The sequence below is a fragment of the Streptopelia decaocto genome (genome assembly GCF_964273445.1).
Source record: "Streptopelia decaocto genome assembly, chromosome: 7".
Lineage (NCBI taxonomy): Eukaryota > Metazoa > Chordata > Aves > Columbiformes > Columbidae > Streptopelia > Streptopelia decaocto.
The window spans coordinates 7,919,924-7,941,684 of record NC_138661.1 but is presented as its reverse complement, the minus strand read 5'-3'; the positions used below and the strand labels follow the sequence as shown (position 1 = coordinate 7,941,684).

The window sequence follows — 21,761 nt, the reverse complement described above, 5'->3', positions numbered from 1 at the left end:
CACAAATCCCATTTTCTACAGGTAAGCATTAGAGAAATTGGCTAATTCCTCAGTGATTTTCACAACACCCAAACACAAAAGTTTGTAGTGTTCAACCAAACCCCTTATCACACTGAACTCTCCTCAATATGCACTTACCCCTCTGCAATACCACCATAATTCCTGGTTCAGAAAATCAGTTCCAGGGTGGAGAAATAGTTCAGCATTTTGAACTATTGGCCAAACACAGGCTCCACTTCCAAATTTTTAATCTCTTGCTCTGACAAGAGAATGGTTACTTGACTTATAGAGGAGCAGATAGGGCTGGTTGCCCCTCACCAGACACACCAATAATCCCTGCAAACATTGGCAAAATTTTAATGACAGTACTCAAACTGTACAATCAAGAAGCAATGGCAATACTGCCTGTACACAGTGTTTCTCCAGCCACTGCCTCAGTGGCAGATTCATTGTAAAGATGAAGCTTATAAAAACGCACAATTCTCCCCCAAGATACTGTACACTATGCAGCAGGTTAAAAACTGAAAAAAATCTTTCATAAAAAAAGTCATTACATTACTTGTATACATCAGGGATCGTCTACATAATCATGTCCATCTACAAAATATGTGCATTATAAACCATTTCCATGCAATGCAACAACTTCGTATTTCAAAGGTGGTATAAAGAGACAACACAGCAGCCCTAACCACTACAACACTATGTGTAGAACAAAGCAGCAAATGTGCATCCTTTTATTGAATGTGTTAGATGAACAGAACACAACAACAAAGATTCAAGATGTAGATTTTTTTGTTGTTTCTCCCAGGTGACTACAGTACCAAAAGATACAGGTAACGTGAAGTGTGTGCAGGAATAATATTAGTGCCTTTTCAACTGCTTGTTTGTCGTGCTAACCCGAGCCAGACTGCTGTGTTTAAGATGATTGTGATATAGTTTCTGCGTCTAATAACTCAGTGTTCAATCACCTTGCAAACTTAAGAGCACTGCACCTATAAAATAGTGTATCTATTGCCTCAAAGTATAAAGTGTCTTGCTTACAGTTTAAAAATCTATAGAAAAAAGTTTGTTTTCCGTACAAAAATGCTGAAGTCCTGTCAAGATATACATTTTGAGATGCGAACTTAATACATTCCCTGCGACAGGGAAAGGAGGTTATAAACGTGAGCACCGCAGAGAGTGTGTTTTGGTATAACTGAAGCTTCACGAGCTGCTTTCTAAGTTGGTGGAGGCCCCTTGGTGTATCGCAGCATGGGGTGGAAAGAACGGGCGAAGTTGTTTGCCTGGGTGCAGCTGTAGTCTTCCTCAGATAACGGAATCATGGAAGCCAGAAATAAAAGCAGTAGGAAGAACAACTGAAAAAGTAAAGCTGCTCGTAATACACGGTAAAAGAAGCAGGGAGACTGAGGAGTCGTTTGAATAGGTTGTGGATGGCAGTCACATCTGAAAAGGAGAAGAAAAAAGGAAAACAAACAGGCACTTTAGAGTTTGAATTAAACAAGTTGTTTTAACTCCCTCTCTAGTGTTCACACTACCCTTCCGAGACACAGGGCTGCGCATCTACAGGGAAACGCACTGCACATGGAACACTTTAACTATAACTTGAAAATGTGAAGACTGCTCTGTGCAAAGCCAGCTGCTGGCTTGGATTTACTGTCCTTATTACTGAAGAAGAAACATTTCTCTGTAATAGCTTAGTTCAGTGGTTTTTTGTTCTATTTTCAGATGCAAACTTAAGTTTTCCCAGGAGACAAACAAACCATTCTAAACACATGCTGAAGTATCAAGGAAAGCCACCATTCAGACTGGTCAGGGTCTTCTCTGCCGTGGCATTACTGAGCTGTATCCTTTGAACAGACCCTAATGTATCGGGGATGAAGTTCTCCCTTTGTCCTTCTTGGTCTGTTTGTGGCTCTAAGCTGCGAGTTTCTTTGTCCAGGTATTCTGGTGGAATTAAAGGAAGCTTCAAAACTAAAATATTCCCCCATTTGACACTAAAAGTATCTTCTCACAAGTTACAGTTGCACGTCAGTGCAGAGGTCTAGGAGCAGAAGAGGGGAAGGGAACCATGGACCAAGGTGCAGCTCTAGTTGGTGGAGGAGACACTCCAGGTTGGCAGAAATCACCTCCACCTGCACATCAACCTCTGAGGAACAGCTGCCCAGGCTTCTGCAGGCACTCAGCTCACCTCTACCATTTTCACTATCCTTCAAGAAATCAGACTAATATGAAATAATACCTTGTGCTGCTGCCGTTTCTGCCATCTGTCGATCTCCTTCTGGTGATCTGTTGAGAGAAACAGCTTTTAGTATCCAGGTTTGACAAACTACAAGGAATTTCTGTTTCTCAGAAAAAATAAGTGCAGACTTTAAAGTCCTGTTGTAAATTCGGTAATAAGGTAAATACATACAAAAGGTAAAATGATTACATGTGAGGAAATTTCAGGAACTTTCTGGCTAAATATGTCAAGATATGTTTTATGCTGATAGCAAAATATTAGAAAAATAATACTTGCCGCCTTCACAGCAGGGCTGGATTTCACTGCGCCTGGATTATAGACACCTGAGTCCAAGACATCTGGAACCATCAGGAATGCTCTGGAACCCTAAAAGGTAACCACACCTTCCTGTTTAAGATGCACATTCAAACTCACAAGCGATGAAGTGCACAGAGCCAGCTTTCACTGCCTCTCTGTAGGGGCACAGCCCTTTGTCTCTTTAGATGTGCAGAACCACTGGTAAACAGATGCTTCAGCATCTGTTTCACTATGCACAACACAAAGGAATTATGATGGACTGGGCATGTAGAGGCATTGACTTGAAAATCTCACTATCTGATAGCTTTCAGGATGAGCAATGTACTGCTGTGAATTACAGCTCCTATGTGCTTGTTACGCACTCCCAGCCTGATACTTGGTGTGGACTGTAGGATAATTCAGGTTGGAAGGGACCTCAGGACCCAACCTCAGTCCAACCTCCTGCTCAAAGCAAGGTCACCTATGAGACCAGACCAAAAGCCTTACTCAAGGGTTTACCCTGTCTGCTCTTCAAACCCCTCAGGGATGGAGACTGTGCAACCTCTCTGGGCAATCTGTTTCTATACTGTACGAGCCTTGTGGTGCTGAAATTTTCTTTACAGCCAGACTTAATTATTCTTCTTTCAGATTGTGAAGGTGGAAGTACTCAAGTTTTAAGTCAGTCTTCTATAAATACCTTTACTCTTAATATGTTTACTTTTCAGTGAGAAAGACCCATGAACACGTATTTAAACTCTGACTCACCAGATTTCCTTGTATTTTTTTTAAGTCACGTGAAACTTGTTCATTAAGCTGTTTCAGTTCACTTCCAACTACATCTGCAGTTGTGTAATCACTATCTGATTTAAGCAGCAGGTAAGCAGTGAGTTCTTGAAGTGAGTTTACTTTAAGCTGTTGTTCCAGCAGCTCTTTCTCCAGTTGCTTAGAACAAACAAACAACAAAAAAATCAAACAGTGCAATAGACTGTCACTCTCAACTTTAAGGATGTTCTCAAAACAGGAAGAACTCTGGAAGGCTTTGAAGAACAACTCAACCTGCCTGAGAATCTGCAATACATAGGAATGGCTATTACAGCTACACGTGAAATGAAGTTCTCTTGAAGAGACTGGTTGTACCTGCTTGAACTAACATTTAGAAACAGTTCTAGCAGTAATCAATCCATATGGAAAACACACTAAATCTTGGAAATTGGAAGTCTTACTCCAGCATAAAGGCTGTTCATAAGGAACTTATGATGCGTAATTACGGATAAAATGCCTCATTCAGGCATTAGTCCATTTCAGAAACCATCCACATGCCTGAATACAGCAGGTTTGAGGACAGGCTGCAGACCTCTCAAGAAGTCAACATATTGCTCTTCATTTTGTGGTGAGAACTACTGACTCACAGGAAGAGCTGAGGTGCTGTAGTGAAGACCACACTTACCATGAGCTCCTTCTGGCATGCCAGTACTGTATCGAGGTCAGCATTTGGATCTGTGATTTGTGCTTCGTTCCTTCGGCTGTCAGCATTCGCTAACCACAGGATTAGTTTTTGGCTCTCATCATGGAATTCCTAGAGAAACAAAACATTTGGACATAAGAGAGAAAAAACACTGTTGCAGTGCTTTCACCTGGCTTTGCCTATAAACAAAACAACCAGCCCAGATTAGGCAGAGCCAAAAACAGATTCACAATTAGTGAGGCTACAGTAACCTACTTAAGCTATTCCACCTATGTAATAAGAGGTATTATTACCCAGTGCAAAGATATTTTCACCAAACCCTTTAGAGCAAACAGAGTCAATTTTAAAAGAAAATTAAGTGTGTTGGATTCTGAGCAGCCGTTCCACTGATGTGCAGGAATTACCCTTCTGCCCTCTCCCCTTATCTGCCCCTCAGTAGCTCCCTCAAGAGTAGTTTTAGGTGCTGGCATGTGGTGTGTACCTGGCAATGCAGCAGGGCTTCTCGTAAATCTTTCCTCCACTGGTCCAGCATGCGAGTCACTTGCTCCCAGTGCAAGTTCACTTTCCGAAGCCTGTTCTGAAGTTCTCTGAACTCCGTGCTATCCGCTTTCTGGAACTCTTTGCTGCTCCGGTTAACAGAAAGCACCACTGCCTTATAGTTATCAAGTGCTTTAAGCATGTCCTGTAAGAAAAAGAGGATTATGAGCTTCTATGAATGATGAAAACCACATTATTTATTTACAACAAAACTATGCCCCCAAAAGAACCACAGGTATTGGAAAAAGCTGTTTCAATCTGTTGGCTTTTCAGATACTGCTAAGGAACATACTAAGGTAGGTGGCCTTTTAAAAATTATTTTATTTCTTCTTAAAGCAGAAACCTTTACTTCAAAGAAAGCTGCTTGTGCCTGTGCTTCTCCCTAAGTCACAGGCATTACGGCTTAATCCACATCTGGCCTTCATTCCCCTGAGCTGTCTCTTTCCCTGACATTTGGACAAATGTTCCCAAAGGTCATCACATCGTATTTCCCCTTGATTTATAAATGTTCTGCCACCTGAGAATTCTAGAATAATGCTGAAAGGGACATTAGGAGGTCGGCACTCCATCCTCCTGCTCCATGTAGGGCCAACTTCAAACTCAGAGCAGGCTGCTCAGGGCCTCATCCAGCCGAATTTTGAGTATCTTGCAGGACCCAGATTCCCCACCCCCTTGGGTCCCAGGTCCCATACCTGGCCACCCCATTGTGAGAAATTCTTTTTCTTCTCTCTAGTCAGAGTTCTTGTCCTGTGACTAGTTAAGGTCGCCCTGAGTGGCAGCCCTGCCTGCTTTCCTCCCCTCCCTTAAAACCACAGGGGGAAATAATATGGAATTTGCAAAGTCGTGGCTGTATCATCTAACCACCTTTATGTCAAGGCAGAGCCTGCATTTTTAAAGTTTTTTTTTAAAAGATAAATGCCAAACAATATCTTGTACCCTCAAGAAGTTTACAGTTTGAATCAAGGGTACTCAGCCTTTTTCAAGCTGTGGGCTCTTGCAGTAGAAAAGGAAGATCTGCAGGATGAGTCCTGCAATCAGCACGGCTCAGATTGCTTTTCTTAGCACCCTTGGTAACTGAGTGTCGATCTATATATTCTCAAGATCTCCATCCTACTTGTTGAAAACTGCTGGTCTAAATTACATTTTGCCCAACAAAGAACCCCGTCTCCCTCCTTCAAGCAACAAAGTTTCTTTCAGTATCAGACAATACAAATGGTCCATCACAGGTTTCTAAACACTGGCAAATCAGCTAGACTGGCTTTATCCTTAATCAGAGCAATTGTGATGTCCTGACATGTCATGAAATTCACATCTTAAGAGTGTGCTGGCTCTTTTAGACACCCCTAAAAAGCCGAGCTGTCTGAAAAGGGGATTTACAGCCAGCTGGACTCCTCTTAAGAAAATGCAGAAGAGAGAAGAAGGGAAGCTCTGCTCCCTGAAGAGCTCAGACACCCAATTCCAGCCTGAGGGGAAGCATCTCCTGCCACCCGCAAGGCATCACCAAACCTTTCCTGGCACTTGGTGCCGAAGCCAGACTGGCTGCTGGGATCAGAGCGGTTCTTACTGGAGTCACACTGGAGTGCAGAGTCATTCTCCTTGGTCTAACGACTTCTCAAGGACATAGAATCACAGAATCATTTCAGTTGGAAGAGACCCTTAGGATCATCAAGTCCAACCATAACCTAACTCTAGCACTAAACCATGTCCCTAAGAACCTTGTTTACATGTAGGCTTAAGCATACTCTCAACATGCCTAAGAAATCCCTCCTCTGTCCTGCAGAGTATCTTCTTCATGAGCATCATCCTGTGTGTGACGCCAAACTGACCAGTAGCCTCAGGACTTGCGTGACTCCATAGGAGGCTGTTGGCAGAAGGGTGAGCACACCCGGATTTTGTACCTGCACAAGCCTTAGGAACACTTGCTTTCTCAGAGTTCAGCTTGAGGCATTTATTTCCCCAAGTCCTAGGGAGTGAGCACTTACATAAATGTAACTACTCCTACATTTATACAGTCCTAAGATTACATTTGGCCCTTTGAAGGTGACTGCGAGGCTCATGTGGCCCCCAGTGAAAATGAGTTTGACACTGCTCCTCTAACTGTTCTACTATTTGGCTGAAGATTAGCAGACACTGAATTATTTTGTTTCCCATTTTAAACTAATACATTCTATTTGACGAGAATTCTGCATTTGCAAAGCGAAAAAATGCAAAGGCACGTTTTGAAACTATAGAACAAAGGTGCTATTTGGAGCTAAGATGTCTTGCAAACACCATATTGCTAAAAACCACAGCTTTAGAGCAGATCTTTCTCAGTCTCCCTACAACCCTGCCCCACTTTCATTAATTCAATTAAAAAAAATCAGCTTAGACTTTGTAGCCCGTAGACCCAGCTGATTTTCAATCCCTTTCTCATTTGCATAGAGGAAAATGGCACAGAACAAGGTAAAAAATGCCAGTATCACCACTCAGAACACCTGGCCCTCTAAGACGAGGTCTGACCCTCGGCATCTGGGGAGTCTAAGCCTTCATTAGTTACCTTTTTCCTATGCTTGTTTTCTAAAACAAAAGGCCTAAAAAGAGAAGTTTGGGGATGAATGCTTTGAGAGAGAACAAAGTGTCTCTGCAAGAAAGCAGAAAGGGAGAGGTTTTCATTTGAGCCTGGCTGCCTGTTGTACCCAGGCATATCAACTGCAAATCTCTGCACAGGAAGACAGAAGCACATTGCTTCACTGCCCTCCCCTGTGCTGTACCCACACCGATATTTGTGCTGCAAACAGATCCTAGGAGCACAAAGACAATGACCAAGAGCATGAGCATCTTGAAATTCCACTTCTCAGTAGGCTACTACTTACTTGCAGTTTCTTGACCCTTTGTTCCAATGCCTGCATGCTGGTCGGATGCTTCACTTGGAGCTCATCCAGCTCTTGGTCAGTTTTATCAAGCCAAGCAGAGATGTCGTTGAGATCTGAGTTCAGCTGCTGCCACTGCTGCTGTTTCTGTTTCATCAAAAGTGTATCTCTGAGATCTTGAGCTTGGATGAGCTCCCACCTATCCGTAATGCCTACAAATGATAAAACAACAAACGTTTAAATCTTTGGTAAGGTGAAGAGCTCATAGAACGGACGCAAGGAGTTCTACAAGTCAATTTTTTGCCAATTTACTCAAGGCCAAATAATTGCTACAATGTACTGCTGTTATCCAGACACATTTTTTCCTGAGATTCTGCAGTCCTTCAGTTTCATATTACTGGTCAAGTTCTCCCCATAGTAATGCTACTCAGGGTTTTAATTACATTAATTCAACCAGAATCACAGAGCAAATCTAAGGAGACAGAATTCAGTGAGCCCAGTTGTGATTTGTTAGACACCAAAATTCACCATAGAACAAAGTATGATCCAGCAGTTTGAATTTGGGTTTATGATTCATCAGTTCAGTGCTAAAGGAGATGAAGATGCGACCTGTGCGATCACTAACACTGTTTCTGGAAGCACATCTAAGCCCTTCTCAGAGCTTTTTCCATTTATCTCAACTCTGGTCCATTTGTGAGACCAGAGACAAACTAAGTCAGCTGGTGGATACAGCTGCAATCTTCTTTTTATTACCCGATTCACTTAGGATTGCAGTACAGACGTGTTCTTATTACAATCTCAAGCACCTGAAACCACGAATGGGGTCCTAAAAGGTTAAGAGGAACCAGCTTGTTGGCCTATTTGGAAGAAGGGACCACACTGAAGACAGTGAAGAACAGAATACATTACCTGCCCTGACAAAATGTTTCTGTAAATGGGAACTGTAGCATCTTGTTATATGGAGTACCAATAACTGAGAACATGGACTATAGCAATCTTATCTTAGACAAAGAGACACACTTCTTTGGTTTGAAATCTGATTAAAAGTCTTTGAAGTATTCAGTATCACACAAGAGTGAAATTGTTCCCATTCTTTCCAACCAGCAAAGAGTCTGAAGTATAATATGAGGGATAAAAACCTCAATTCTGGCAGAAAATGTAAAAGTTTAGAACAGGAAACACTGGTTAGATAGTACCAGGTGAGAAGGCAGCTCAGTGAATCTTAGCAAAAATATTAATTTAGAGGACAGCAGTTTACTTCTATTTTGTTCCCAAGGCAAATGTGGTGCCTTTTTGCCATCTCTGCTTTTAGAATCACAGGATCATTTGGTTGGAAAAGACCTTTAAGATCACTGAGTCAACCATTAACCAAACACTGACAAATCCACCTCTACACCATGTCCCTAAGAACCTCATCTACGCATCTTTAAAACCCTCCAGGGATTGTGACTCCACCACTTCCCTGGGCAGTCTGTTTCAATGCTTGAGAACCCTTTCCATGAGGAAATTTCGCCTAAAATCCAATCTAAACCTCCCCTGGCCCAACTTAAATTACACATGTATAATACCATCCATGACTCCCTTCTGTCACACATGTATGTGTACACAAAAATTCAGATTACATTTATGGCATGCTCTGCCCCTCCCCAGCTAGACATTGTTACTGCAGTAAACTTTATCCTCTTCCTCTACAGAAATAGAAACTCCAATATGTAGCCAAATCAGTGAAATAAAACAAACTTGTGTTGTCTGCACAGGGTTCATTTGTCCATCATGCATTTGTGTGCCAAGAGTGATGCCATGGAATGGAACAGTTACCATGGCTCAATTGTCAGACAGTGGAATCACAGAAGAATCATAGAATGGTTTGGGTTGGGAGTGACCTTCCAAACTCACCCATGAGCAGGGACATCTTCACCTAGATCAGGTTGCTCAGAGCCCCGTCCAGCCTGGCCAGGAATGTCTCCAGGAATGGGACATCTACCACCTCTCTGGGCAACCTGGGCCAGTGTTTCACCACTCTCATAGTGAAAAACTTCTTCCTTATAGCTCGCCTAAATTTACCCTCTTTTAGCTTAAAACTATTACCCCTTGTCCTGTCACAACAAGCCCTGCTAAAAAGTCTCTCCCCATCTTTCTCATAGGCCCTTTTTAAGTATGGAAAGGCCACAATAAGGTCTCCCCGGAACCTTCTCTTCTCCAGGCTGAACAACCCTAATTCTCTCAGCCTGTTCTCACTGGAGAGGTGCTTCATCCCTCTGATCATTTCTGTGGCTCCTCTGGCACCTTTCCAACAGGTCCATGTCTTTGCTGTGTTGAGGACCCCAGAGCTGGATGCAGGACTCCAGATGATTCCATAGAATCACAGAATCTCACCAGAGCAGAGTAGAGGGGAAGAATCCCCTCCCTTGACCTGCTGGCCACACTTCTTTTGATGCAGCCCAGGATACTGTTGGCTGTTTGGGCTGTAAGCGCACCTTGTCAGCTCCTGTCCACTTTTCATTCACTGGTACCCCCATGTCTTTCTCCACAGGGCTGCTCTCAATCCCTTAACAGAATTGTAGAATAATAAAATTGTTTAAGTTGGAAAAGACCTCTAAAATCATCAAGTCCAATCGCTACCCTAACACTGCCAAGTCCACCACTAAACCATGTCCCCAAATACCACATATACATGTCTCTTAAACACCTCCAGGGATGGTGACTCCACCACTTCCCTGGGCAGCCTGTTCCAATGCCTGACAACCCTTTGGTGGAAGAAATTTTCCTAATATCTAATCTAATCCTTCCCTGGTGCAACTTGAGGCCATTTCCTCTCATCCTGTCACTTGCTACTTGGGAGAAGAGACCAACCCCCTCCATGCTACAACCTCCTTCCAGGTAGTTGTAGACAGCAATGAGGTCTCCTCTCAGCCTCCTATTCTCCAGGCTGAACAGCCCCAGCTCCCTCAGCTTCTCCTCAGAAGAGTTGTGCTCCAGGCCCTTCATCAGTTTTGTTGACCTTCTCTGAACTTGCTCTTTGTCTTCCCCAGTCACAGGACAAACACCACAGCACCAAAGCCACTCCTGATGCTCTGTACCTGATGGCTTTTCTGCAGCTGCTATATTCACAAGTTCTTGGTCATCTTGGGGTTCTTCATCACTCATGTTAGCAGATGGATTTTTATCCTTGATGCTGCTGCTGCTTGCAGAGCTGAGCTGCTTCACCTGGAATGACATTTTGGTGGGTAAACCTTCTCAATTAACAAGCTGTCAGAGGTCAAGCTTCGTTTGTGTTACTTAGGGGTGGCTGGGCTGCCGCTGAGTTCTTGCATGTCAGATTTAGCATTGGGCTTCTGCATATTTGCTGATGGTTTATACTGGTTCTCTGTACCTTCTTAGTTAACAAACATACACCACAGTGATGCTAACTATTACAAGACAGAACACGGCAAATTAATTGCTTCTGCACTACATGTACCAGAGAGTGTACAATTGCCGAAGCTCTTTGTTGGATTCTTGGCAATATTGACTCTGAGGCTCTAAGACTGGCTTAATGATGATAAAAGCAGCCAGATACCAGTACCATCCTGTGCCTGGAAGAGTGCTGACAACTGGTCCAGATCCACTGAGCCTGGCTGCTGCTGGCAAAGCCACAGCTGGCAACCAGCCACCAAGGCTGAGGTACCAATGAACAATAGCCATTTTTGGCATAATTTTTAGTGCCCAGAAGCAGATTAAATGGTGGGTTGCATGCTAGAAAAGGACCCTTCAAATCGGTCTGCCTGGGAAAGGGAGATATGTCAGCAAGTATGAAGGGAGGGTATTCACACTCCCTCCTTGGGGGGTTAAATTCTCTGGGACTTTTCCTACGACAACAGAGGAAGTAACTTCCTCCAGACACTGGCTCTGATCAGGAACCTAACATGATTGTTCTGAATTTATTTAAAGTAGCTTTTCTAGTAAGTGGATAGAGACTCTCACTGGTTACCTGACCTACCAGAAATAATATCTAAATTTGCATAAAGTGAATATTTCTATGCAACTCTTCCTTCATGCTGGAGGGGGGAAGAGGATGGAGTTACAGGGGAACAACAAACAGACTGTGTAGTACAGGTTCAGTACCCACAGAGCCTCCAACTCACATAGTCTGGCTTATAGGGAGTACTTGTCTCTGGACCAGACAACACATTTCCAACCATCTCTGCCTGGTTGTATCGGTGATTCCTGCAGACAGGGCTACCTGGAGAATGCCAAGGATGAGCTTCTGAAACAGACTTTCCTGAAAGAAATAAAACCAAAACCATATGCCATGAGTGCAAAATCTCATCTTCACAAGGAAGCTGTTGCTTTGTATTAAGTTAGAAAGCGCTCTGAATAAAATGGCATCAAGTTATGGCATAAAAATGACAGTTTTGCAGCTTTCCTTGCAAAGCATGCACATTTGCAAAACATCAACAGTGTTTCAAAGGTAATGAGATGAGAGTCATGCAGTTATGGGACATTCTGTTTTCTTCTGGAAAATGCTTGAATACAGGTATGAGTATTCAAAAAATAAAATAAAAAGGCTGCACTGTGGTTTTGGAAAGTTTGCATCTTAACAATACTATCACACATCTGCAACGCACTTCAGGAGGGACAAATATGTCCTGATGTTTGTTCTGGATTTAATGGACAGGACACACATGGTTGTGTCATGCACAAAACACAAAAAATACTTGTAGAGTTGGAACTGTTGCCTTCAGTAATTATGCAATCAAAATTAGAAACAACCAAAAAAGTTATACTACCCAGAGCAAACCACGTAGAAAGTACCAAAAGGCTTTGGATCAATACAATGAAATGCACATTAACCACCTTGGCATTTACCAGGCAGAATCTAAATGGTATGCTTTTGAGTGCTTTGTAATGTAGACGTGAATACTGCAGCGTAAGAACACCATGACGGGATGAGACATGGTGTCCACACAAGGCAGGAAGTCAGACATTACGTATGAGAGAGGTTGAGGAATATAGCGTGCAGCACAGGGAGATTGCCATGTTCAGACACATGCATTAGCAGGTGCCTACCAGAAGATGCTTTCAAAGTTTTTGTGGTCATTTTAAGATATGCCTCAGGATTTTCAGTGATTTCTACATCTGAAAAAAGAATAATGTCATTTTCCTCACTATTCAATATTTGCCAACTATTAAAAACAACTGAAACAATGAGGGACAGCAAAGACAAAGAACAAAATAAGCTGTTGGTACTATTCTTATCAAACATTCTGAAAAAGGAAGGTTTCTAAAAACCTTAGGTTTCTGAAAATATCAGCTTGGTTTAGACATTACCATTCCCTTCATCGAGACATCTAAGAGATGAGATTGCTCACACCTATTAATAGCACTTGAAAGCCAACCAACAATGCCACAGGAAGATGCCAATCCCCCTCCCTTCCCACACAGGGACATCCTGTAGTCGTCCTTGTCAAAACAAACAGCTGGGGATTGGTTCTTACCTGACAGAGCACTGTAGTATGTTGCTTCTTCTTCATCTTCATGAGAGGAAGAACCTCCCACATCACCTGTGTGATCCCACTCGAGTGGGATGGAGTCAACGCTGACAGGGGTTTCACAGCCGGATCTTTCATGACCTTGAGTAGGGGGCATAAGGTGGCAAAGGGACTGTGATGAAGAGGGCCCCTCACTGATGGCCTTCTTATGCCAGGGATCATTCTGGATTTCTCTGGAGTCTTCTGGATCTGCCTCATTTTCAGAGGTATCTTTTTCATCATCCAATCCCTAAAAATAAATAACAATGATTGTATATTTATACGATTTACAATAGTTCTGCACTGCTTAATGAGCTAATGATTGAACCATACAGGATAACTGGGGACTGTTTTGTGGTCAGCTGCAGTAATCAAAGACCACGTGGCTAAAACTAGAGGGAAGCATAATTTCTGCCTCCTTCCTCTTTTGCCAGAACAATCCTCACATTAGCAGCTACCACCCTTTCTTCAAGACACTCAACCACCACCATAACATCTCTCTCTAGTTTGCAGGGAGGGATACCCAGTTCCAAATGAACCACACAGGTCAGTAATGAAATGATGCTTTGTTGAGGTGAGCAGCTACTTGTAGATGTTCATGTTACTTCCTCTGCCTGGCTTTTTAATAGATGCTCTTTCTTTTTGAGCCAAAGCAAACTAAGAATCATCTAAATGTTCCCAGTGAAAAGTATAGAGGGTGCTTTTCCCCGTTCAGGGGTTCTCACAAGGAAGTGGACAGATGGAGCCTCACAAACAATCCATAAAGAGATATTCTAAGCATGTTATTGAAATTAAAGAAAACAACGTTATATTAAAAACACTAAAAAACCTTTTGAAGCCCTCAAACCACTACTATCTAAATATTAACCCTGTGGGTTACCTCCATGCTATTATCCAGATTCTGCAGATGGAGTCCCAACAGGAGCGGTGTGAGAAGACAAGACTGGTGACAAATATTTAGCAAAGCTGACACAACTACTGAGGAGCTCCTGACCTCTTTGAGCTCAAACCACTCAGTCAAGCTGCTAGAGATAAGCAATGAACATCGCAGTTCAAACACCAAAATCAAACCAACTGTTGCTTCTTACAGGATGCCTTGAAGTCAGTCTTTGATGGAACCGAGCAACTCGTCCAAAGACTTCCTGACAGTATCGATGAAGTTCTTCCAATTCATCTTCAATCAAGATAGCATCCAAAGGCTCACTCTTCTGAATCAACTGCTCCCCAAAAACGATTAGCTGGTCAATCTTATTGGTGTTTAGTGTTATTTCCTGCTGGAAACCCTATTTGGAAAATACAAGAAAAATAATTACTTCTACAACATCCCCTTCTAGTCTAAGCTTTGTCCTTATTTTCCCGCTCACTGCTGTGAAAGAAAAGCAGCAATTGACATTGTTGTCTAATTTCATTTGACAAGTATCTTTTCACTCAAGAGGTCCAGAGGTTTATTTTATTAGCAACATTATAGTTCCAAACAAAGTGGCACTTTCCACCCATGTGTACATCAATATGACTGCAGTGTCCTGAGCCTGCAGGGGATCATGATACAATAGTTCAGCTAATTAGAGGTTATTTTTCTGTTGGGTATACACAATCTTTTTCTCAGTAGCAAAGAAGTTTTTTTGGATGTTTGGGCCTCCAGCCCACACAACAGCAAATCTACATCCCAAAACAATTAGCAGTACAAGGAGAAAGGAGAAAGGAGCACATAAGCAGGTAGCAAAGACCTAGTATGTCTTTTAGAATCATTGCACATGCTTGTTGTCTTATTTCTGTTTCAAAGTCCCAGATAAAAACAGTGCACTCGGAGAAGAGTTCCTACCTTAATGCCAATTCAAAAATATTCTCACCAGAAAAAAAACGCCTGAATTTAGGAACAGAGTTTTTACTGTTAACCTGTGTGTGCTCCTTTCCAGGCCAGGTATCACTGTCACTGGAACTCGATATTAAGAGAAAATGGCAGGATAGAACTGAGCTTGAACACTGAATCTGAATTTAAGTACTGTATAGTTTCACCTTGATTCTGAGGATAAGTCTTAACAATTTACTGGTGTCTTAAAACAAATATAGTCCTACAGAGATCTGTTGGCTATTGTGAAGTTCCAGAAAAGCAGACGATTCTGTCAAGAGAGGGCAGCCCAACAGGATCAGCTGGGTTTATTAAACAACTGCTTTACAAGGATACGTACATTTAACTGGCGCATCTTGTCATCAAAGTTACTTTTTGAGAAGTGCTCCACGTTTGTCAGCTGGAGGTCCATTTCTGTGAGCCAAACCAGGATGCTTTCCCTCATCCCCTCGAACTCATCTCTCCGATTGGTGAAGTGCTGAATAGGAAGAAGGGAGCCAGTGTTATTAGACTTCAGCTACGAAAAACGATGGTCACAGGAGCCCTCAGAAAACCAGTGTTTTGCTTCAAAACTGCTCGTCACCTTAAAGGCCTTCGGGGCACAAACGGCAGCATGCCGTGTATTAAAACTGTCCCCTTCCCGTAGTGATGCTGGAACAAAGTGTCCTATGTTAGTACACTATTCATATGGGAGACGGAATAAAACTTCAGCAGTGTGAGGTGCTTCTATAAAGTTACATTCTTGCTTCCACGCTGTATACGTTTTCCCAAATCATTATACCGGTATAACAGCTATTCAGACTCAGGTTTAACATCTAATCTGTTCTAAATTATAGAAGAAAGACAGACAAAGGAAGCAAGCCCTATCTCTAACTAATTAAAACTGTGACATTAAAATCAGTAGAACAATGAAGAAGTTGGATCATGGACAACCACACCAGTGTAATTAATGCATCATTTGGTGTGGAAAGCAGGAGGAGCTCTCTGTGCTGCCACCTCCCACAGAAGCTGCTAACAGACCTGCAGCTCATGGTACCTCAGTCCACCTTGGTGCATTTAATGTTCAGGGAGGGGATCATGTAACATCCCAAACACAGCACCTCCTAACTGCACAGATCAAACTCTATCAATGCACCCATAGCCTCATCCACTGACTTTTGGGATCTAATAGTTTTCCATGCCAATTGCTTGCAGCACCGCTGTATTTAAAAATTGGGCAGTGACAAGTTTTGCCCAGCGCATGGCACAGAATAGCTGCCCAGAGAGCAGTTTAACTTGATAAGCAGGACACTCCCTTGAAGTGTCGCAAATACCCTCTTGGACAACATTCCTCCACCAGGCAGAGAGCACAGCAGGAGCTGGTGACAGCACCATGGCTCCCCATCACATCTCCACGTTTAAAGCCTTCTAGGTGAATCATAACTTGGCATCAGTTAGAGCTGTGTTGTAAATTCCAAATTATATCTGCATTGAGACCCTTTTGTCTCCCTGCCTCTTATCTATGGAAAGGTGCAAATGCATGAATGCATCCACCCACGACAGAATTGGATAAGAGGAAAGCACAACAGAAGCAGTGAGGCCTGCAACACACCTTCCAAAATTTGCACCCATTCTTCCCTTATCCTTTTTAATTACCAAGAAAGTGTTTATGCCATGTACTTGGTGACTTTTCCAGAGCTGCTCTCTTACACCAGGGTAACTTAAAACACAAATCAACATGAGAGAGTTGCTCCAGTATGTGTTTTGCCCTTGGGTAATTCCTACAGAAACTTGCAAGTGCTCCTCACTCTCACTCCACCATGCACTTACTTTGAGTCTCCTCAGAATAGCAGCAACTCGTTTCTGGAGGTTATCCCAGCGCTGGTTGCCTTCATGGACCATCTGCTTCAACTTGCTGGCAGAGTCCGTGCGGTTCTCACGGGCAAGGCGCCTGTACTGCTTATTGATCAGCTCCAGCTGGGTGAGGCGTTCATGAATTTGCCGTTGGAAAGCCTGTAAGGCAAGTGAAAGAACTCAGTTCCCTTGCTGAGATGAGAAAGTATCTGGATGATACTATTCATCAAGAGACACGATTATGTCCTCCCTTTAAAAACAGACCTTCCAATTGCAAAATTAAATCCAGAGAAGGATGCATATTTTAAATAATCTGCTCAGACTTAGCTCCTTAGGAAAAGGAAGAAAGAAAAAAATCAACCTGCAAAGGTCTCCTGTCTATAAAAAGTAAATCTTTAACTTACAAGCAGGATCTTGTCAGTTCAGAGCACTGGATTCTCCACATTAAAAAGCACTCTGGAGACAAATCAGCCAGGTACCTAGCAACCACATACTGGTCAAATTATTTATGTACTCTATACCACCACCGCTGAACTGATGTTTTTCAGTGATCCAGGCATTTCACACAGACAATAAGTATTTAGCAATCTGATCATCCAGCCTGCTACTGAGCATAAAAAAATGAAGTTAAAAAATTCACCTCAAATTTCTTCAGCTCTTCCTTTGCATGGGTGTACAAAACCTCTGAAGAATTAGGCTTAGCTGCCGTCAATTCAGATGATTTCAGCCAATCTTCAAAACGAGAATAGTCATCCAAAAACCTCTGCCATAGGCGCCAGGTTTCCTCGATTCTGGGAAGGACATGCAAAAATTCAGAGGTTTCATCAGAAAATAACTATTAATTTTGGATATTTTTTTTTTTCTTTTTCAAAATTCAGTTTGTGGCAAAAGCCACAGCATTTCTTCAAAACATTGCCACAGGTTTCTTTAGAAGGGGTAAGAAAAAGACACTTACTTCATTCGCCTTTCCATAGACATGGCGCAAATGTTCCTCCACCGTCTGTCCAAACTCCTGGTAGTCTGCTGGATGGAGTCACACTCTGTCTCATTAGCACACGCATCCGAATCGTGTAGCAGGACTTCACAAATATTAAACACCGATTCCACCCCTGCAGTGTGTTGCTCTATGTCTCGTTGCAGATCCTGCCATTGGCAAAAGAATAGCTTGAGTAGAAGGAAACGCACATGGCTAGACTTCAGACATAGCCTTTCAAAATGCTGCAGAGGATGGGGAAAGAGCAATTTGTGTGTTAGGAAAAGCTTATTTAGCTTTAGGCAACAGACTTGCGAGATGAGCTGTGCAGATGACAGGCTGACAGGCCAGGACAGAACCGTCACACACACAAAAGGATTGCCCCATTTTGGTTTCACAGGGAAAGCCCCATCTTCTCATTAACAGTCTGGACAATTTTAATGCGAGTTCAAAATCCGAGCTGTACACATACCATAAACACATACTTATTAATTTTGACAGTACAAGATGACGGTGTCTCATATCAGCTTACTGCACCGTAAGCCTTGACAGAGAACTCACAGTACAGTTCGTGTACTTTAGTGACTTTGTGATGACAGGCTGATATCACCAAACACAGAAACACAGCACACCAGTAGCTGCTGTTACACTACTCTGCTCATTTCCTCGTGGAGAGCTCCTGTTTTGACAGACTATTTTAAAGGGTTTGGCAAAGACTCTCTATCTAACCTACACTACAGGTTTTTTCTCCAGAGCCTGCATCTCCATCATAGTCTGGACTCTCATTCTGTACCTAAAACTACTCCTAAAGTCAAAAAGGATGCCTTAACTGGTTTTATTTTTTTAATTGAAAAGGCAGCTCTGGTACCAATGGTACCAATTGTAAATATTAATCAAATTACCATGTCCACTACATTTCCATTTTTTCAACTGATTTCTGGCTTTCCTAACGAAGGATATGGAGACTTTTACTTGAATAGCACTAGAACAACAAACACAACCGAATATTTTACTGACAACAGTGAGCAGGAACTCTCATTAAATGGTATTGCTGATTTTAGTAAACAGATGAAGCAGAATTGGTTTTGCTTTAGACTTATAAAACCAAAACAAACCAAAACAAACAAAACAACCCAAAACAACCCAAAACAGACACAGCATGTAGTAAATACAGAAAGAGTTGAAGAAGATCTTTCCAGAAGTCAACAAGCTGCAAGGAGTCGAGTACCACCCAGTGACACTTTTCAGTGGTGTTCCATGGTCAAAATTTGGCTTGTGGGATTTGCAGTAACGTACAGCTTTAAGGAATGTAGAAGCCAAAATCTCTACATAGATGACAGACTGCCAGAAGCAGACCCAGCATAATTTTTGGCAGCTTCTTAAGGATTCACAGCTGTTTGCTGAGCAAGAGGCAGTGGTGTCTTTTTAATACAGGCTCAGGGTCTGAGAGGAGGCTCTACCCCACTACTGGTAACTGGAAAGACTCTTCTGAATTCATTAACTTACACTGGATTTACATCTGTATTAGTGAAAATGAGAATTTAGACCACTCTGCTCACAGCATGGTAATGTTGCTAAGATGATCCCATTACTTTTGGTCATGCCTGAGTTCATGGACTAACCCTGGGCAGAATCCTTGCTGTTTTCCCAGCTGTTATTCCAAATAACCTGAATATATTAGGGTGAGACAAAAACAACAAACTGAGTAATGGGGCCAGGAGCATACACTGGGCCAAAAAGGTCCTTTTCCTTCAACTCCAAGCAGCATTGCCCAGAGAGCTTAAACAGGCTACACACTGCTAGACTTCCGCATTAGCGAAACAGCTTAGAAATCTTAAAAGTAATGTTATTCACATTTTAATCTTCATCCTGTAATTGTAGAAACACACCATAAAACATCTCTGTGGATGCACAATGCTTTTAAATGTCATTATTCAAGACTGAACAGGTAAAGCTTTTCCAGTCATGGATGTTAAATACAAGAAAGCCTCTAGGGCATATTTCTCATCATCACTCTGCTCTTGCTGAAAGAATTGTTCAAATAGAACCAGGAAAAGATCTTTTTACTTGTCACATTCAGATAGCTGAAGCCTGAATGCTCACAATAAAAATAAACTAGTTTGGAAACAAATTCCTCTGTGCCTCACGTTCTTCTCTGCCTGGCAATTTCTCACAGCCTTTGAGAATGCAAAATGTTCGGATGGGAGAAAGTATTTCCTTGTTGTTTACGTGACCATTCACAATGCAGATGAAACCATGAGAGGTGCTGGGACAAGGCTCTGGTGACTGAGCCACCCCCATTCCTGTCACACGGGAGCTGGCTCTTCCTGCGATGTCTGGGACACGAGTGGATGGAGAGCCACACCAACCAGCAGAGAACACAGCCCTCAGGTCTGGGACACTCAGAGATCCTTCCTTAGAAAGCAGAAGCCAGAGACAGAGAAGATGGGAAGGATGGGAAGAGCACCCATAGGTGTTCTTAAAGGCAGATGCCATAAAGCTTCCATGCTTGGCTGATTTATTCTTGATCCTGAGCTTTAGGGCAAACACCCTCGTTTAACACAAAGGCCATACAATAGCTGTGGTCATTCTCTGCCTTCCCAGGGAGGTAGTTTGAACCTGGGCAGACTCATAGCACAGCCCTGAGCAAAGGCTGACTCCATCAGCAGCTCTGTGCTTTGGAGAAGTTCTTTTTCCTTCCCTGGCTGTTGGAGAGAGAAATATACTCCAGGACTATCCAACTCATCTCACACTTCCACTTGGCTGGGACAGCTGGCACGTTTAGCTGTGCTCAATCCTTAAAAAACAGTATAAATCCCTAAGATCCCCCTGGTAAGCCACTGTCTTGGATAAATACCTGCACGCACTCAACCAGCACCCTAGGGTTCTGGGTTGGTTGATGCTTATGCCTCAGCAGATTTCATGCACCACCTCACCCAACCCTCAGGGGATCTTCAGAGCCTGCCTACTGGGTCAGGCCTCAGCCAAAGGTGTGTTTGCACAAGTCCACCCTGCAAAGCTAAAACATCCTTCTCTCATCCAAGCTTGCTGTGTGCTGTCTGCAAGGAGGGGAAGCGAACTGAGCTAGAGAGGACAACACATCAAATCACAGCACTGGAATCTGTCACAGCCAGTTTGCAAGAGACCCAGCATTCACGCCTTGTCAGCCTAAGTCATCCTCATGGATTTTGCCCACTGTCATGATGCCTGCTGTATTTAACTGAGCAAGCGATCAAATGTAAAAATGCTTTTGTTTGTATTTGCATGTTTTCTTTGGGTGGAGGGGGGAAGGGTAAAAGTGGGGGTAAGTCAATACAATACTGAAATTACAGCAAGCAAATAAAGATTTTCCATGTAACACATCTTGGCAGGAACATGCCGTGAAAAGCAAACAGTTAGCAGGCCTTGCTAAAGGAAAAAAAAAAGAGGTGATTTTTAAACCAGGACCAGTTGTAATTAGCAGCATTTTAGCTCATTTACTCTGCCTGCTGCTATATCCCACCTGCTGTTCTGCCAGTCTCTTCTGGATTTCTTGGTCATCACAGATGTCATAAACAACAGGCTTGGAAAGCTCAGACTCAATCCGGGCCAACCAGGTGCGAAGGTTACTCATATTTTTGTCCAATACTTGTATAAAACCAAATGTTTCCTTCAGCTTCTTCACCCTAAGCAAACCAGGAAGAACATTTTGTTACAAAGATCTGCAATCAGTGGAAATGATGTTAGCAGAAGGTGATAGGCACGGCTTTATGAAGCACTTACTATCGCACCAAGCTGTTGCCTGTAAATCAGAGCCATGTTTTAGTCAAAACCTACCTAAATTGGCTCAGCAGGCCTCTGCTCTACAGCTTCAGGGAAGTCTTGTGTGAGATCTTTAATGAAACTATATGAGCAGAGGGAAGTTTTGTAGCCTCATTCACCTGCTAGTGAGGAGCTTTCCAGTCAGCTCTTGGACCTTTGTCTAAGTGGGAGTTTGTAGCGTAATATGCTGCGATTAAACTAAAATGGGTATCTACGCTGTGATTTTCCTGCTGTGAATTACATTCAGCGTCTTCTTTAGCAAACAACAGGTCCACCCTAATCAGCAAGGTACCACTCCAACAACCGAGGCAGAATTTGCCCAGAGCACAGGCCCAACACCCTGGGCTGTCGCTGGATGCCAACGGGAGAAGGTGTAAACAATGGCCACTGTACAACTTAGAGCTCCACGACATTAAAAGCTCTTCTAAA

The 21,761-nt window shown here is 42.8% G+C and overlaps 1 protein-coding gene across 1 annotated transcript in view; it reads right to left on the bottom strand.

Annotated features, from left to right (window-relative positions):
* Positions 1-341: 341 nt before the first annotated feature.
* The window catches only part of SYNE2 (spectrin repeat containing nuclear envelope protein 2), a 193,548-nt gene continuing 172,128 nt past the window's right edge, over positions 342-21,761 (bottom strand). Inside the window, 18 exon segments of the mRNA XM_082058908.1 lie at positions 342-1,223; positions 1,225-1,443; positions 2,240-2,286; positions 2,516-2,605; positions 3,281-3,457; positions 3,963-4,091; positions 4,462-4,662; positions 7,370-7,578; positions 10,447-10,573; positions 11,491-11,627; positions 12,416-12,484; positions 12,844-13,126; positions 13,965-14,159; positions 15,066-15,203; positions 16,535-16,717; positions 17,199-17,349; positions 17,514-17,701; positions 21,034-21,196. Coding sequence (XP_081915034.1) covers positions 965-1,223; positions 1,225-1,443; positions 2,240-2,286; positions 2,516-2,605; positions 3,281-3,457; positions 3,963-4,091; positions 4,462-4,662; positions 7,370-7,578; positions 10,447-10,573; positions 11,491-11,627; positions 12,416-12,484; positions 12,844-13,126; positions 13,965-14,159; positions 15,066-15,203; positions 16,535-16,717; positions 17,199-17,349; positions 17,514-17,701; positions 21,034-21,196 — 2,965 coding nt within the window. The 3' untranslated portion in view covers positions 342-964.